Raw genomic sequence first — 13,770 nt, forward strand, 5'->3', positions numbered from 1 at the left:
GCCAGCCGCTGTCGCCACAAGGGGAAGAATGAACAGAACCTTAATACTGTGATGGTTTAGACCACGGACTCAGAAGACTGTCCAAGTCCAACACAGGACATTTCAATAGATCGAAGAACCTCAAATAGAGGAAATTTAATGTAGACAATTTATAGGTGAGAGGACAGCTGAGAAGCCAAACGATGGTAGTCACCTCGGAATCCGCAACGGCAGAAAGACACTACTGTCCTCAGGGACGGAGGGACAAAGCGGAAAGGGGACAGTGTCCCCAGTGGGGTGCGGGCCTCCGAGCAGATGCTGGGTCCTGGCGGGTCTGCCCGGCCACGGATGGCGTGGGTGGGTTTCTGGTGGGAATCGGGGCTCGGAGGAGGCGCCTCTTGAAGGGCAGGAAGAGGAGCAGCCCGGCTTCTCGCCGCCTCCCGCGCTGCCCTCCTCCACCCATGTGTCCCTCGGCCGGTGCGCATGGCGGCTGCAGGGCGGAGCGCTGCCCTTCACTGCCCCAGTGGCCAGGGGCAAGCCGCCCGCCCCCTCCAAGCCTCGGTGTCCTCGTCTGTGACACTGAGACAAGGCCTATCGTTGCCCGTCTAACTCATATAATAGTGGCGATGACATGATTAAAACGGCTGCCGAGGAGAGCGGCTGAGCCCCCCTCCCATGATGTTAAGATAAAGAGTTGAACCCCTGGATTCCCTTGCTGGGAGCTGGGGTCATAGCCTTCGAGCTACCTCGATGCCGCCCACCGGCCCTCACTACTTGTTCTTCTGAGGGCGGCATGGCTAATATGTGCAGTTTACGGGTCAACTTCATGTCATTAACTCATCAGGCTTTCACTGTGGGCCACACAGGACACGTGTTACTCTCTCTGCTTCGCTGCTGAGGGACAGACGCTCGAAGACTTCTGGAGTTTATTCGAGTAAACCCAAAGAATAAATGACGAGGCTGAGCGTCAAATTGGGACCGTCCCACCCCGAACCTAGTGCTGTGCCCTCCACGCGGTCCTTCCCCTTGACCGAAAACTTGGATCAACCAAATCTCGGCTCCATATGTTACAAACAGCCTCCTAAAAAGAAAACTTAGTGGAAAGTCTGACATGAACAAAAAAGTTAAATAAGACTCTTCTCTCTCAACCTAATCAGCACAGAAGAAAACGCTGACTCAGCTGAGGGAAAGCGCTCCCCCCCACCCCACTTCTCCCCCTTCCCCCCCATGACAGTTCGTAGGGTGTGCGTTTCCAAGCCCTGGTGACACAGAGCCCTAGGGCCAGGGAGTGGGACCTGTTAGCGTCATCGGACTCTCTAGGCACGACAACTCCTAGGCAGTAAACATGTAAATGATGTTTATTATTTGAGAGGCTAGAAGTATTTTTCAAATAAAAAAAAAAAAGGTAGGGGTATAATAAGCCACAGAGCAGGCGAAGCGCAGCCGCCGGCGGCCCCGGGTGGAGGGGAACGAAGGGCTCCGGCTCGCTCTTCTGCTGTCTGCACTTTTACCAGAAACACGCGTAACTTTGAGAATGTTTTTAAAACACCGAAATGCTCCTTAAAATTCATTTTGTAGGAGGGGAGGGGACCAGGCTGTAAGTCCAGTCCTCAACCCCAGCTTCCAAACGCGCTCCCAAGGAACGTGGCTTTTATTCCCGGAGACCCCATCGTGAGATGGCGACGTTGCCTTAGAAACGCTTCCCGCTCCCGGACGGACCAGACGAGACCGAGGACTCGCTGTGGAGCTCCGTCTCCGTGTGGAAAAGCAAATCCTCGCCGGTGACCTGCGTCCGGGCGGGGGGCTGGTTCTGATTCTCACGACACCCCGCTCCGCCCTCTCCATCACCCGGTGTAAGACACAGCGAGACTCTTCACACCGGGGACACTGCCTCGCCCCACACGCGCTCCATTCTCCACGGAAACAGAGCTGCTTGGTCTCACACCCTGAACTCGCGAGGAAAGTGAGATTTTAAGAAGACGAAGTGTCGACAACTCCAAATTCTTCCTCAGTCTGCCGTCTGAGCTCACCCTTCAGCGTGAATCACCTGCACTGCCACAGCCCTGCGCTCCAACCCTCAGCATGACGCTCATCAAAAGCCGCTCTCGACGATTTATTTGACCCCATGCCCACCTGCCTTTACCTTCACGGGAGTTTCTTGAGAGAAAGAACCTGAATCGGTCCTTCTTTGCATTTCACCTGCATCCGTCCCCTCACCCACCCCCCAGCACACGCCTACAGTAGGTCTCTATCTACAGTAGGTCTCTATCTACAGCAGGCATCCAGGATTTGCTTACAGAATCCGACAGGTGCACCACGATCCTGGAGCTAACACACCCCAGGCCCGCGGTCGATCCGTTATAATTACATCCACACAATGCAACAGCCAGGCAAGGTCATGGTGACTTCAGCTTCCAATGAGTCTATCAATAAGTAGAACCCACTGGTTGGAGTCCTTAACATTTAAGTCTAATAGTTAATCAAGTGAAAAGGGCAGGTGGCCCACTACACATGGACTCGGTATCTGGAGGAAATCACCTGATCCCTGGACTTCCTTGAATGCTCATGAAACATGAGTAATCAGAGGTCTTAATTGTACCCTCTTAAGCCCCTCATTTGCATACAAAATGTCATCAACAGGAGGAGATGCCAGTCCAGCAGATATGTCATCCCAGCATTCTCTTTCTGTGATGAAGGAAAATGAGACACTTCTTGACTCATGAATCGGGCAATGTTCAGACAGTGACGAAGTGGAAGCCGTGTTTCGCCCGAGTTACAGCTCCCCGTCATGGCCAAGGGGCCCCGGGTCAGAGATTCAGGAACGTGGCCCACCTTTCCCCGCTTCCCACACCACCTAAAAGTTGGTCCTGTTCTATCTGCACTGCAGGCACACCTGTGCAGTCTGAGGGCGCGACCCAGGCCGAGTTCTCACCGAGATGCTCAGTACGTCCGAGGCTGGACCGACCTGGGTCCCAGGTGAGCCTCAGCCTTCTCCCGGGGCTTTAGAAAGAAGGCAGGGAGCAGACAAGTGCCACAGTGGGGGCAGCCAGCCCCCAGGACCACGCCCTAGGGACGCCTCCAGGACAGGGCGGGTCTTTCCCACCCAGGCCTGCAGCCGGATGGCAGCCAGAGCCGGACAGGCCCCGGGAGCCCAGAGGGCGTCAGGACAGCTGTTCGCTAGTCTCCGACTTTGCTTCACCCTTCAGGTTTGCAATTAACCTCCGGCTCAGCGGGCGTGGTCTCTGCTGAGAGACATCGGCATGAAGCATCAGGAGTGACGTCACGCTGTCATCTCTGCAGTATTACTGGAATCGCAGCCGTCGCTCAGTCATGGCTGTGGAGCGGGAAGCTTTATAAAGCGAGCAAGCTCCTCCTCTGTCCATCTCAGTGTGCTGCCAGCCTGTCAGCCATGAGGATCTATCACCTGGCCTTGGCATTGCTGCTCTTGTTTTTGGTGCCTGTTCCAGGTAAGATGGGCTGGGAAAGGAGGGGGTTGGAAGGGTAGGGGGTATGCGGTGTGGAGTCAGCCCCCCTCCGTTCCTCGGGAAAGTCTAGACCAGGAAGATGGATAGTACAGGAAATAGACACCCATCTCTTATTTTTTCCCGCCAAGGACCTGAGAGCAGGTGTCCTAGTCTTTTTTGATTCACTCTTAACAGACTAGGTGGGTCACACGAGCCACCTCTTCGCGAAGAGACTGTTATACGTGTTAATGAGACACGAAGGAAGTGATATAGAAAATTTAATACCGACAGGAAAGGTTGACTTTATATGAGAACAGAAACACCCATTTCCGTTTTATTAGCTTAGTGGTTAGAAGTAGAGTCTTTGGGCCACTTGAGGGGCCCTGGGGACCACGGCTGCCCCGGCCCTTCCATGTGTCTGTCTGTTCACGAGGACACTCCTGGCGGCCACACACTGTCGACTGGACGCCTGGTCCTACCTTCTACCTTACTCTTAGTTTTAAAGAAAAATAAAGACAAGAAAGGCAACAAGTCAGTCATCTGGGGAATTCCGAAAGCCTTGTACTCGTCCCCAAGCCTTCCTCCAACCTTACCCCATGTTCCGTTTTCTCCTTGCAGGAAATGGGGGGATCATAAGCTCATTACAGAGGTCCTACTGCAAGATCAGGAGCGGCCGCTGCGCCGTGCTCAGCTGCCTCCCCAAGGAAGAGCAGATAGGCACCTGCTCCCTCCGCGGCCGGAAATGCTGCCGAAAAAAGAAATAAACAATCCACGAGCACGACGAGAACGTTGTGAAGTGTGAAAACGCCTCCTTGGAATGTATAAAAGCAATGTTACATTAAATATTTTTTCAAAAAAATTAGAAGTTTGTCTTTTAAATTGCAGTCGTTGCGGTAGTTATTGGCAAACGGGCAACTGAGAGAGTGTTAGTGACTCACCTTCACCTCAAGGAAAGGGTCGTCTCTAGAGGAATTCGGACGGGCACTTAAATCGAGTCTCCGAAGGTTATTCCTCTCCTGTAAGTTTTATATCCACAGTGAAGTTGGACTTCTTTTTCTCCCCGAAATGTTCTCTTTGCTTTCTTGTCACCCGTGACTTTGAGCTTTCCAGTCCCTCTATCCAGCACTACACCTCCCATCGAATTCACCTCTAAAATCAAACCTCACTGCGTCCCTCGGCTCATCCCAAGTCCCCTGAATACTTCATGCCTCAGAGAAATGAGGGTGCCCAGCTCTTCCTCAAATACCCGCTTCATTTTCCTCCTGCACATGCCTCTGCCAAGGCCGACCTCATGCCTGACAAATAATCTCCCTTCCAGCTTTGTCTCTAAACTTGAATCCAACTCAAATTCTGCCTCCTTGAAAACGCAGCTGATTTTCCCAACAAAGATGGTCTTTCCTCTGATTCGCCACAGGTTGCTGACTTGACTGCTCTGTCTATAAATCTTGCTTGATTTTTGCATTGTATACATCTGCGTATTTCCAAAAATTGTGCAGCCAAATCCTCGTATTTGGCTGCACAATTTTTAAGGGCAAGGACCTTGTCTAAATCATTTCTGGCCTGCCCAGTAAAGTGCCTGGCATCGAAAAAGGATTACGTGCCATGGGAAGCTCTCTCCTACCATACGCAACCAGAGAACCAGACAAAGGTATGAGACTTGTGTTTCGTGAACAACGAGCAGTGCAGGAGTGTGATGGAGGCCTGTGAGGTCTCCAGCCTGCCACAGGAGGCAGATTCCAGGCCGAAGCACGGGGAGGAAGAGCCCAAACAGACCGGTAATCCTGGGTCCAAGAGCCTGAGGTCAGACGTCCAGCAGCATGGGACATCCCCGTTTCAAGGGCAGAAACCAGAGCGGGGCATCTGGGTGGGGCTGGAGCTCCTGAGTGCTCAGAGGGGCCTGTGGCTCTTGGCCTAAGTACCGATCTAAGCAGGCTGGGGGTAAAGCTTCACGCTGGGGGTAAAGCTTCACAAGGCCGGAGGAAAACAGAAACAGAAAGCAGGGGTCCGACGAGCAATTCCAGGAGCACACACAAGGCTAGAAACATATGCCTTCCCACCAGGAGAGAGGAGACACCGCAAGAGAAAGTCCTCAATAGGAGCGGCACTAGCGGTAGATTAAACTCGTCTGGAATTATTCTAACAAGTTTTAAAAAACATTCCTGAAAGAATCAAACCGATCTGCGAAGAGCTTAAATGTGAGCCAGAATGAAGTCTAGAACGTTCTTTTAAGGGAAACGACGAAGCTCATCACCCAACAATATGAGCTTTATAATCAGCTGACTCCAGTGAGAACTACGAGGCTTGACAAAAAGCAGGAGAATATGGTCGACAACCAAGAGAAGAGTCGATCGGTACAAACAGGCCCAGGGGCGACAAAGAGGACAGAGTAGCAGCAAGGGACCTGCGAGAGCTGTTATAAACCTTATGAATATGCCCAAGTTCGAGAAGAAAAACTCATCATGATGAGAAATGAAAGCTATACAGAGCCAAATGAAAGCTATGCAAACCAAATATCTGAATAAAAAAAAAATGCGCTGGAGATGATGCATGGCATAGGCCATTACGGAAGAAAAAAACCAGTAAGCCTGAGCCTGTATTAATACAAACAGAGGAAGAAATGAAGCGAAAGGGGCGGAGGGGGAAGACGAATCAACAAGCTCAAGTTCTACCCCAAGAAACTGGAATCAGGGGAGGCAAACCCAAAGAAAAATGGAAGAAAAGAAAATGAACACAGCAGAAAATGAAAAAAAAAAAAAAAAAGGCTGATTATTTGAGAGGATTAATACAGTTGTAAGAGCTCTCACTAGGTTCATTAAAAGGGGCGGCGGGGGGCGGGGGTTGGAAATGACAAGAAGCCTGATTATTCACCTACCCTTCAGGCCAGCAGAAAAATGACAATCCCTGTGCATCTTAAAGTGATGCAGACAAGGAGTCACCACAAGGGGGCAGTAATTTGCACTCTTAGTCATGACCTCCTGCGAGATCAGGCCATGCTTTTTTTAAATTTAGGGTGTACTACCAGAAGCAACTAGAGATTCAGTGGAATCTCCCTCAAAATTCCAACGACCAATTGTATGTCTTCTTCGGCAAAATGTCTATTCAGGTCTTTTGCCCATTTATCAGGGTAATTTTTTGCTATTGAGTTGTATGAATTCCGAATACATTTTGGATATCAACCCCTTATCAGACATATGGCTTGCAAATATTTTCTCCCATTTCACAGGCTGCCTGTTCATGTTATTGACTGTGTCCTTCGAGGTTCGTGGCCAACAATACACGAAAAGATGCTCGACATCACTGATCGCCAAGGAAATGCAAATCAAAACCACACTATCACCTCACACCTGTTAGGATGGCTACTAACAAAAAGTAAAAGATGATGTCAAGAGTGTGGGAAGAGGGAATGCTTGTGCATTTTTGGTGCGAATGTCAATCGGTACAGCCATTATGGAAAACAGTATGAAGGTTCCTCAAAAATCTAAAAATAGAGCTATCCTAAGATCCACTTCTGAGCATATTCCCAAAGGAAATGAAATCAGGGTCTCAAGGAGTTATCTGTACTCACGTGCGCACTGCAACAGTATACACAATAGCCATGGAAACAACTTACATGTTCACTGACAGACAAACGAATAAAGGAAATGTGGTGTCCACACACTCACGCACACATGTATATACGCACACACACGTACATATATGATGGAACATTATCCCGCCTTCGAAAAGGACATCCTGCCACGTGTGACATGATGAGCCCGGGGGACATCGTGCTACGTGAAATAAGCCAGACACAGAGAAGAAACAATAACCCTGTACGATGTCACTTCTATGTGGCATCGAGAAAAGTGGAATACGTGGAAGCGGAGTAGAACGTGGTTATCGGGGTCAGGAGGTGGAGGAAATGGCCGAACGTGTACAGCATGGTGACCAAATCGGACTACCGAATGTTGGCCTTTTGCTGAGAGAGCAGAATGCAGGCGCCCTCACCGCACACAGGCAAGACGGTAGCTGCATTAGTTCGCTCGACTATAATCATTGCCTCACTGTGCATACCTTAAAGATATACAATTTTTATTTAAAAAAAAACAAAATTTTAAGAAAGAATCGATCGTGAATTACGACATGGTGCTCGTAAATACAGAACTCCCAGCTTACTGGAAAATACGTCCTGAAACATTAGGTGTGCTTTTATGGTCGGGTTAATTTCGGCTTTATTTCCAACTTTCTCAAGTGAATGTTAATGAGAAACTCAGTCGGCTCTAACAAAGTGATTACTCCTTTTCTTATGAAAAATATGAATTAAAATGAAAACGGCAGTCTTAAAAAAAAATCCAACGTCATTTTACACAGATATGGAAAAAACAGTCCTCAAAAGTGTGCTGAACTATGAAAGACCCTGAATAGCTAATGCAGTCTTGAGCAGGGACGAAGCGGGAGGCATCACGCTCCCTGTTTTCAAATTATATTGCGGAGCTATAGTAAACAAAACAGTAAGGTGCTGGCATGAAAACAGAGACGCAGATCGATGGAACGGTACTGAGAGCCTAGAAAAAACCCACACATGTGTGGTCAACTGCGCTTCGACAGGGGAGCCAAGAACACACAATGGGGAAAGGACGGTCTCTTCAACAAATGCCTTTGGAAAACTGGACAGGCACGTGCAAGAGAATTAAATCAGACCCTTATCTTACACCATGCACAAAAATCCACTCAAACGGATTAAAAACTTAAACATAAGAATGGAAGCTATTAACCTCCTAGAAGAAAACACAGGAGAAAAGCTCCTTGATGCTGGTCTTGGCGATGATTTCGGGGGGCGAGGGGGGCGGGGCAGGGGACAGGATTTGACACCAAAAGCACAAGCAACAAAAGCAAAGATAAACAGTGGGACTGCGTCGGACCAAGAAGTGTCCGCACAGCAGAGAAAACAGTGAACAAACTGAGCAGACCATGTTCTCTTAATGGTCTGACCGTCTCCCGGACCTGCAGAGGATGCTCCTAGCACAAGAGGCTGGCATCTGACACGGTGCTAGTCTAGCTTTAGGGCTGTAGGAAGGTAGAGAAGTTCTCAGAACACCTGGCATCTGTGTGGATGTTGTTAGGGGCATGGTCTTTGAAGAGGCTAATTTTGTTCCAAGTCACATCTCTGCCCCTTAGGGGCGTATGGCTTTAGACATGTCCTCTAATCTTTCTAGGCCCCAGGATCATCTTGTATAAAACCGGGTAATACCTTCCTCACTGGTTTGCTTATGAGAATTAGATGAGATATCATATAAAAGTGGCCACAAGCAAGGCTGGCTACTGACTGAGCCTCACTGAAAAATTAAAATGTGAGGCTCTTTGTTTAAAGAGCGGGAGAAGAAAGTGTTCTTAAGAGGCAATAAGATACAAAGCGTTTTTCTGTCAAACTATTTTATTATTTATAAAATGTAATAGAGATCATAGTTATACGGGAATAACATAAGCGTACAAATCACGAAAAAAATTGTTGGTGTCATCATTTTAATAGAATAAATGACAATACTTTATTAATGGGCTAATTTGATTGATTATAAAATTTTTCTACCCACTTTTCTGTAAATTTGTCTATTAAGGCATCAATAATTTATACTTCGAGCAGCTTTCTTGATTTATTTTTTTCAATGTGAGAAGAATCGGCCGATGCCACTGTTACTGAAGCAATTAAGAGTGTTTTATAAGCGGTGACAACATTGGAATAAATTATTTTGAAACTATAAATGTTGGTCCGTCTAGACTTGGAGATTCATACGAGGCAATTTTCATAAAAAGATTTAACGCTTCACACAAATCGGTTTCACGTACCTTTGAATTTAATTGGACGTGTAAACTTCCGCAGTGGAATTTTGACGTTCATGCTGACCTTTCCCGTAACTGTGGAGGCCCACAGCGAGCGATCTGAATTTGGTTCAGGACTCTTGTTGCCACGTTCTGTTGCTGTGTCTTCGGCAACAATGACAGCGTAATTTTCCAAGTGTCTTCGCCGTGAACCAGCGATTCATCTGACACTTCGTATGAAAACAGTGCTCTTCGTTATTTTTACAAATGATGTCTACCTCTAAGCCCGTGAAACGTCCTCGAGGAATTCTAAACTCTAGGGAGAAGTCTAAGGATTCTCCGAAATGTCCCGTCGCACACCCTGATTTTGCGATAACTTACTGACAGTGTTCTGCCTGGGTGCGCACGGTGGCGTGCTCGGTGGCTGGCCCTGGCCCCAGGCTGGGAGGGCGCATCCACGCAGTTGCCCCAGAGGTGGCTCCGAGGATGAGGGGCTCAGGGGTCCTGATGCTGCCCCCGCGTGGAGACCCTGCCTCTCCCAGCGCCCAGGTCACCTGCTGCCGTCACCGTCGGCGTGGCGCACCGGGTCCTGCCCGCGCCTGCGTTTCCCGGGCCAGCATTTCATCCTCCCGTCTTTCTCTGAGGAAGAGAAACAAAGCACTTATCTGTCTCACCAATGGCCGCAGGGCATGATAGCAAGTTTTAGGAGATTTCCACATCAATGTCACCATCTATGGTGACCCAGGGAGGGACAGAACCATTGTCTTTTATAATCAGATGGACCTATTTCCTGGTTTGGCCTGAGACTGTCCCCAGATGTTCTGAAAACACAAAGTTGGCAAATTCTAAGCTCCACAGAGCAGGCACGCCCATCCACACCCCACCTGAGCTGAGCAAGACAGGAAGAAGCGTCTGGTCCCAAAGGCAGGGCACATGGTCTCCTAGGGTTTTCTACTTCCTAGTTTGCATAAAAGCGACTGGGTGCGCTGCGACCTGAAGGCTGTGTCCTCATGACACACAGGGAAGATGTCCCAGGTAATTACTCTGTAATTAGCAGAGCTTCCACAAGGCCGAATTCTGCGGGAACCTGCCGCCTTTATAAGGCGCGAAGCTCCGCTTCCCCTCCAGTATCCCCTCAAGAGTTCCGCGCACCAGCCATCAGCATGAGGATCCGTCATCTCCTGCTCACTTTCCTCTTCGTGTTCCTGCTGCCTGGGCCAGGTGAGCGGGGCCGGGCTGGGGCCTGGGGGCTGGGGGCCGGGGGCTAAGAGAGACGAAAGGACACGGGACAGGGCTCTCTCTCCCTCCCCGCCCTGCTCCCTCCCTCTCTCTCAATATCTCTCTCTCTCCCTCTCTCTCTGCCTCCCTCCTCCCTTCTCTCTTCTACACACGTTTACACCAAATAGACTGTATGAATCGCTGATGAAACCGAGCGCCCAGCCTTCGCTCTGGAGCCTTACTGTGCAACTCACGCCTGTTCTCGGCCAACCTGGAGGTGCCCGCAGGCTTGTAAATGGCATCACCTTACCCATCTCCATGCTCAGACTGCTGCCTAACGAGGGAGCCTCTGTCTAGTGACTTTTCTTATGTAATCAAAGCAAGAAATTTGATTTTTTTCTTCCCCAAGAACAGAAGTGCAGAGTGTCAGTTAATCAATCTTTATACCTAAAGGGTGGAGTCTCTGGGTAACCTAGAGAATCGCACAAAAGATAAGGCTCGTCCTGGACTCAGAGAACCCCTGTGTGGGGACACGTTTGTGCTTTGTCTTCTCAGCTCGAGGTCCCTGAGCTCAAGACAGCGCTACTCTTGGTTCACAGCTGGGGGGAAAGGAGGGCCGTCCATCCAGAGCAGTTTTTAAAACTGGATGCCCGCATCTTATTTTATTCTAAGATCACTGATTAGATATTAGAAATTGTGTCGAAAAGCTCTTATTTTATCAATTTTGTTTATGGCTATAGGTCAACACTTAACAGGAGCGGGGAGGGAGGGGGGTGAGGGGTAACCGAGCCGGAAGGCGTATGTGACAGGAAGCCGTGAAGGGACGGGTGGAGGAGGCGTGAGATCCAGACCTGATGATTCTCAGGTATTAGAAACGATGTCACTAAAGCGTTTTCTTAAACTATCTTCATTTTACACTCTAAGTTACTTAGACTTTCGTCCTCGTTGAACGATTCCGACACTTTAAGCTGCCTCTCAGCTCAACTATTTAATTGACTAAATGATTTGGAAAACAAAACAATACAAATAGGCACCTGCTGGCTGTTTCTGACTCTGAAGCCGCGGCATGTGTGAAAACCGACTTAACGCAGCTTCACGCTGGTTTTCGGCCTCGATGGAGCTGAGTCGAGCCCAGCGTCATGCAGTGTCACGCAGCCACGCCTCAGGGCCTTTGACGCGTAGGTTTTAGAAAAGTAAGGATCCTCCGGAAGCTCAGCAGCCTCCTCTCGTATTGTCACAAAGGCGTGACTGCAGCATGAGAGGATTGCTCAAGGGGACACGGATGTGGCGCTTTGATTTCTGACACTGTTTTTGCCTTTGTAACCTTCTTTTTAGGTTTTGCTAAGCCTAAGGATATTGTTGGCTGCCTTAAGCATGGAGGCACGTGTTTGCCATTCCGTTGCAATCGAAATATGAAACCGATCGGCAGCTGTGGCCTGCCCGGAAGAAAATGCTGCAAAAAGAAGTAACTGGAAAGCCAAGAAACGTGCCGTGACAGACGTGTAGTCAGAAACTGCATCCGAAAAAATGAAAAGAAAAAGAAACCGCATCCCGCGTAAAGACGTACAAAATCGAAATCAAACGAAATCACAAAGATATACAAAATGTAAATCAAATTAAACCGCTTTGGTTATAGGCAGTCTCGTCTTCTGGAACTGTGGTGATTGTGCAGAGTTTGATCACACAGGCCAATCTTCAAAATCCTAGTGGTGGCCCTTTTAAGCTCCCTGCCCCGACCTTCGGGGACACTGTGGCGGAGCCCCCTGGCTTTTCTGGTTTATGTTCCCTTGGAGTCACCTGACCTTCCCCAGGGCCTCCCACGCTTTCCTAAAAGGCTGCCTGCCCTGCAGGCCCTCGCCCACCTGCCTGTGTCATCCCTCCGACATGTCCCCGGGCCCGGCCTCTTGGTTTGTGCTTCTCACCCAACCGTCCACGTGGGGAAACCCCTAGTTCCCTCTTGGGCTGTGAGACCTCTGCGGGCACAGGCTCTGCCTTATTCACGAGCCGGTCTTTGAGGGGAAACATCACTTCATAAATTATCATCCATCGAGTGGCCACGCCGAGCTGAACAAAGTGTTTCTCTCCGTGTGGACATAATGCGGGGCAGTTCGACGGTGTGGGAAGGGAGGACCACATGGACGGAGGGGACGGCTGGAGGGGCCTTAGGGGGCTTGGTAGTTAAATTAGAAGCGTCAGGGTGGACCCTGTATTAGTAAGCCGGTCTCCGTTTCTTTACAAAACGTTTTATTCAGCGTCCATGTGATTCGCCTCCGGGTCAATGCAGTTGAGCTCTGAAATAATTCCCGAGGTTTGCAGAGCCTCCAGATGGAAGAGAGAAATCAGACCTTGTTAGAATAAATATATATATTGTCATCCAGCGACATACCCGTGATGTATATCACTCCTCTTCACTTTGCCCTCCAACGTACCTTACGCTGTTTTCTGTATTTTCCATTATTTAGTGTCTTCATGGTCTGATCTGGAAATTTTCCATTGACCTGTGTTCTAATCCTCCATCCTCTCTGGCTACGGCCATAGCCAGTCTGCTTTCAAACCCATCTGTTGTGATTTTTATTTCAGACGATGCATTTTAAATTCTAGTTACCTTTTGATTTTTTAATTCTTCGAGCAGACCCACACAAAAATGAATTTGCAGCTATTCTGCGGATACCCCAGGCCCCTGAGGATTACAGGCTCTGCCACCACGACACCCACACCTCAGTGAATCTAAGATAGAGATGCTTTAAAAATAATAATTTCAAGTGAAGCACCTCACAGAGAAAGATAATGGCAAACCACGGAAAATATCTAACTATAGGGCAATTTGGGGAGTGGTGACGCATTAAGGAAACTTAACACTTCTTTAAAATAATGTTAAATATTGTTTTTGTCATTTTTGCTCTCACAGATGGACGACTTAGAATAAATATGTATTTGTCGATTAATATTAAATCGCTAAGGTCAACAGACTCAGTAACTAAAAGTACAGGACACCCAATTAAATGTGAATTTCCAATAAATGATCACTGATCTTTTGGCATAATATATTCCATACAATATTTGAACATACTCTTCTAAAAGGTTGCTCATGATTTATCTGAAATTTAAAGTTAACCAGGTGTCTTGCATAAATCACTGAAATGGTTCTCCGTAAACACAATGTTTTAACCGAGGTATTCGCTTAGCACACACCTGAGTCTTATTTTACCAGGTGTGGTAAGCAAAACAAAGTTCTCCCGATGATGTCCCTGCCCTAATCCCTGGAACCTGTGACTGTTATCCGACATGGGAAATGTTTATGCCCCACCCCCAA

The 13,770-nt window shown here is 48.6% G+C and overlaps 1 protein-coding gene across 1 annotated transcript; it reads left to right on the plus strand.

The window, feature by feature from the left end:
- The first annotated feature begins 3,388 nt into the window (after positions 1–3,388).
- Positions 3,389–4,207, plus strand: LOC105303785 (beta-defensin 103A-like). The gene is made up of 2 exons (XM_011377589.1): positions 3,389–3,446; positions 4,062–4,207. The coding sequence occupies exons 1-2, from the start codon at positions 3,389–3,391 to the stop codon at positions 4,205–4,207; spliced, it is 204 nt and encodes a 67-aa protein (XP_011375891.1).
- Positions 4,208–13,770: the final 9,563 nt, after the last annotated feature.

Source organism: Pteropus vampyrus, unplaced genomic scaffold (assembly GCF_000151845.1).
Source record: "Pteropus vampyrus isolate Shadow unplaced genomic scaffold, Pvam_2.0 Scaffold317, whole genome shotgun sequence".
Lineage (NCBI taxonomy): Eukaryota > Metazoa > Chordata > Mammalia > Chiroptera > Pteropodidae > Pteropus > Pteropus vampyrus.